We start from the raw sequence: 5,283 nt of genomic DNA on the forward strand, positions 1-5,283 counted from the left end.
AAAAATATTTATTATAAATTTAACTATAATACAAATGGAATAGAGGTGGCTTCATTTTATAGATGAAGTACGTTTTGGTTATTAATGAGAGTTAAATCCATTTACGTAAGGTATGGAATTACCGGGTCCCACACGCAGCAATTGGAATGTAAACCGAGATTAATAATTGAAGTAAATGTCTAAAGTTTGGAAACTTATTATTATTTTTAAATAAAAGCAAATAAATATAATGTTTACACTATTGTTACTCCTATTAGCCAATAGGAAAACAGACAAATAATTTTATTTAAATCATTTAAATATACATAAATATAAAAACTATAGAATGACACTCAAATTTTTAAAACTCTGAAAAATGATTGGACAGTTTAAAAGGGAAAATGCATCGAACGGATGCATATGTATCCTACCTGTGGGCAGGAACAAATAATATGACCCCAAAACTTTAAGAAACAACAATTAAGAATGATTTGAAATTTAGACCAACTCAAGCCACAAGTTCTTATTCCAAGCCAACAACATAGATCATTTTTCTCTGCACGTTGTTTGAACCTTGACTGGATTCTTCCACCACAAAGAACCCAACAAAAGGGGTGTACTTCTGCCTCCCTATATAAAGAGCAGACTGAGCAGAAGAAAATACGCAGCAACTGAGCTCGAAACGAGAGAAAGAGCAAAGCAATGGATTTCTCAAGTTCTTTGAGCACCCTCATTTTTTATTGTGTAGTAGCCACAGTCATTAGTGTTGTATACATGCTCACAAAGCTCAGAAGCAAGCCATCTGAGAGGCTGCCACCTGGACCGCGTCCCTGGCCGTTGATTGGCAACATCCTCCAGGTGGGCAAGAATGTGAACGAGTCCTTCTCTGAGCTGGCGAAGATCCATGGCCCCCTCATGACCCTCCACCTCGGATGGCGGACAACTGTGGTGGCCTCCTCGCCCGCCATGGCCAGACAGGTTCTCCAAACGCAGGATCAATCCCTGTCAGCACGTACAATGATTGAGGCTGCCAAGTGTCTCGAGTACGGAGAAAACTCGCTGGTGTGGAGGGACTGCGTGCCACGCTGGCGCACTCTCCGACGCATCTGCACCACCCAGCTGTTCACCGTGAAGCGTCTGGAGGCACTCCACCAGCTGCGGCGGGAGCAAGTGAGAAGCATGATGAGGGCCATTTATAAGTCCACCTCAGCTCCTCTGGATATCGGCCACGCTGCCTTCCTCACCAGCTTCAATATGGTGGGCAACATGCTATTTTCCAAGGACATGTTCGACTGGGACGAGTCGGAAAAGTCTAAAGAGTTTAAGAAAGCGCTCAATGAGATGCTCTTTGTTGGTGGCAAGCCTAATTGGGCTGATTATTTTCCTTTCCTGAAGCCTTTCGACCCGCAGGGCATAAGGAAGGAGATGACTAGGATTTTTAGGATTATGTTTGCAGTCTTCGATCAATATATCGACGAGCGCCTGCAGAGCGGGACAAGAAGCGAGGAGGCAGACAAGGATTTTCTCGATATTTTGCTCGAGAGTAAGACCGAGACTGGGGAGAAGCTCGCAAAGTTTGAGATCACACGCTTCTTCTATGTAAGTATATCTATCAATCTATCCTGCAAACAAAGTATGAGATCACTAGCTGTCCGTCTTATATCTAGTTTTAGTTTTAGTTTGGAGAGAGTTTCTTAACAAGATGATTTTGATGTTTGTTATGTTTATAGGACTTGTTCACAGCAGGGAGTGAAACAACTAGTAACACAATTGAATGGGCCATGTCAGAAATCATACGAAATCCTATGGTAATGGAAAAGGTGAGGGACGAATTGGACAAGGTAGTGGGGAAAGAAAGAAGAGTGCAAGAAAGTGATATTGACAACCTACCTTATCTTCATTCAGTTGTTAAAGAAACCTTTCGTCTACACCCAGTTTCTTCCCTTCTGATCCACCATAGAGCCCTTAACTCTTGTGAAATAGAGGGATATGTTATACCTAAGGATGCCCAAGTGTTTGTCAATGTTTGGGCGATTGGAAGGGACCCTAATGTATGGCAAGAACCAGAAAGGTTCTTTCCAGAGAGGTTTATGGACTCAGATGTGGACTATAAAGGGCAAAATTTTGAATTGCTTCCATTTGGATCAGGGAGGAGAATGTGCCCAGGGATCCCTTTGGCTCATAAAATAGTTCATGTAGTAGTGGCTACTCTCCTTCAATGTTTTGATTGGCAGCTTCCCAATGGACAGAATCCAGAAAAGTTAGATATGAGCGCAAAGTTTGGAATCACATTACAAAAGGCAGAACATCTGGTTGCAATTCCCACACCTCGCCTACCACATCATATCTATAACTGATTGCTACTAGGAAAGGGGAAAATGTTGTTGCTCACTTTACGACCCTATCTATTTCTTCCTAATTAGTTACTTTGGTATTCAGCTATAAAACACATATATTGTCCCTTTATCTCACATGTTTGGGAAGTAGTAGTTTCTTTATGTAGAATTAGTATAAATAAAGGGTTTGGCATCAATGGATCATCCATGATGAGTTATATTTGTATTGAATATGTTAATCAAAGGACATTGTTTTTTTGAAAAGGTGTGTAATATTCTATAAAGTGGTTTTGAAGCAAATCAATATAATATTATTTCTATATTTATTTTTCATATTTTATGTTTTTTTGTAAATTTGTTGTAAGTCATATTCTTTCTAGCACCTTTCACAACTATCTACCATATGATCTCACCTCATCTTCTTAGGATATTTGGTGATTAAATAGTGGTTGTAGAACTAAAAACAATGTTTATTTATTTTTCAAAAATACTTAGGTTTTTTCTTTCTAATTTACTTATGTTTTTATTTCTAGGATAGAAAATTTGTCAAGATCAAAAGTGGTTATAGATGTTGTCATGCCCACTTTTTAAAAACAAGAAAACCTAATTTAAAAAAATAAAAAAATAAAAAAATTTACTCTAACTCCAAGAGTTAACCCATATTGTATTAAATATATAAAAATATAGTATTATTAACCCTTCTCATATCCATAATGCTAATACCAACTTTTCCAACAAGTGTCCAAATTTATCAATATTAGTTTAGTTTGATTTTTAATATATATATATATATATATATATATATATATATATATATATATATAAAATAATAATTTATTTAATTGTATGTCATTTTCTATATTAAAAATACCACGATCTTAACCACCAAAGTAATGCTTCTTGATACGAGTTCTATTATTGAATTTTATTTGCACCCAATTGTCATTATTAGCTGATAGGCTATTATAGGTGGGAAGCACCCTCCAAATTTTACTGATGTTTCAAGTTGCAAAATTTTTCTATACGGTTCTCATGCTAGAAACTTTATCTCTATAGTTCTCACACTAGATTTGTCATGCTAGAATTTTTTTCTAGATGAATGAGATATTCCTCATGCGTAAAATAAAATAAAATAAAACTAAGGTCTTCTCTAGTTAAAAAATTGTCACGTGGTAAAACAATTTTGCATTACCCTAATGACCGAATCGACGTCTACCATGATTGAATCAATGGCTACGCAAACTACCTTGACCAACAAATCACCCACTACATCCTATTAATGTCATTTTACCAAGGGCACAATGATATCAACATTATTTACCCTGTTCATTATGGGAGCTTTGTTCCATTGGTTCTGTTTGTGGTAGATCATTTGAGATCCAAGCAGTAGAATGAAGTTCTTCCTATAAATCTTAGGATCAGATAAAAGATCCACTAGGAGGTCGACACCTAGACATCTAGATATTATCGTCTAAATGTGAATTGTTATGCCATTTTAGTCAACTTCCTTTGTAGGTAGGCACCATGTGTGAGGTGGACATTTGAGCTGAACAAGATTTGTATAAGTATTTTAAGAATGTAGGTAGATTTGAGTTGCATTGAGAGTGCAGTAATAAGGAAAATTTTTTTTGTAGGAAAAGCCCTTTTTTGTTTTTAGTAGTTGTTGAAAGCCCTGAAACAATAAGTCCATGTTGGTGACAAAGCAAACTTGATTTCTAGATTATAAAATAGAATTGCTAGGTGTGCAATTTTCTTCTTCTTCTTCTTCTTCTTCTTCCTTTTGAAATTACAATAAATAGGCAACCAAAAAGATTGTCTTCTCATATACAAATTCCATTCTTTTGGCACCGTGTCATCAGGAGTAGGATAAGCAATTTGTGAATGTCAATTTTTATGTCCACCAATGATATCAGTCACTTTTTCTTTAACTCCTTGCTTACAATGAATCAAATCACTGAAGTAATTTGAGGACTAATATTATGTTGAAACTGTTTATTGAATGCATTGGCCAATTGTGGAAAAGAATAGATAGAATAAGGAGGAAAAGATAAATACCATTGCAAAGCTTTATCTCTAAAAGTGCAATATTTCTTTTTTGCCATGAGTCTATGATCATGAGAGAAATCACCACACAAGGTTTGGAATATTTTCACACAAGTGGACAGGTCACCTTTTCCATTATATAATTCCATTTGGGTCATTTCCACATTCTTAGGAGCAACCACATGAACCACATCAATAGATAGTGGGCTAACTATATCATATGTGGGGATATTGAACTTAGATTTGGTTAAAGAAGCCAATTATTTTTGTAAGGATGAGACAATTTGAGTTAGGCTATTGATAGTGGCTTAATTGGATGACTTGGAATTGAACATGCTAGATTGTGATGGAGGTATAGTGTTGTGATAGGTAGGTGGAGGTTGAGAATAAGGAGGTAGAACTTTATAGTATGTTGGTCAAGGGGATAGTTAGTAAACAAATGGAAGGCTCATGGAAGGAGGTATGTAAGAGTATTTATTAATAGGATTTCCCACATGACTAACATGTGTAGGATTAACATTTTTTGTAGAGTTATCCATGATAGAAGAAGTATATATACACACTAGGTAAGGATGTAGGTATAGGAGTAGAATTCTCAAGTTGTAGAAATAGAGTAACCAAGAGCTTTGACACAAAATTTTATAGGAATAATATTGGTATCAATAACATGAGCAATACCATGTAACACTTCCACACCTATCTTATCACTTTGAACCATTCTCTTCAACCCTTCAATCAAGGGGATTGACTCACTATTTGGGTGTTCTTGACCCATCCATTGTTGAATCTCATCCAACTCATTGTCAACATTCCACAATTGTTCACTAGTAAGCCTAGTATGTGAGTCATCCAAGCATCATGAGAAGTATGAGATGAATTGTTCTCCATAATGTTAGGTATGCCTTGTGTAAATATTGAGGCTTCA

At 36.2% G+C, this 5,283-nt stretch overlaps 1 protein-coding gene across 1 annotated transcript; it reads left to right on the forward strand.

Annotated features, from left to right (window-relative positions):
• The first annotated feature begins 681 nt into the window (after positions 1-681).
• LOC131858503 (cytochrome P450 76T24-like) lies at positions 682-2,588 on the forward strand. Its single transcript, XM_059211753.1, has 2 exons — positions 682-1,578; positions 1,710-2,588. Exons 1-2 carry the CDS (start codon positions 682-684, stop codon positions 2,334-2,336), a joined length of 1,524 nt encoding a protein of 507 aa, XP_059067736.1. The 3' UTR covers positions 2,337-2,588.
• The last annotated feature ends 2,695 nt before the right edge of the window (positions 2,589-5,283 follow it).

The sequence above is a fragment of the Cryptomeria japonica genome, chromosome 9 (assembly GCF_030272615.1).
Source record: "Cryptomeria japonica chromosome 9, Sugi_1.0, whole genome shotgun sequence".
Taxonomy (NCBI): Eukaryota; Viridiplantae; Streptophyta; class Pinopsida; order Cupressales; family Cupressaceae; genus Cryptomeria; species Cryptomeria japonica.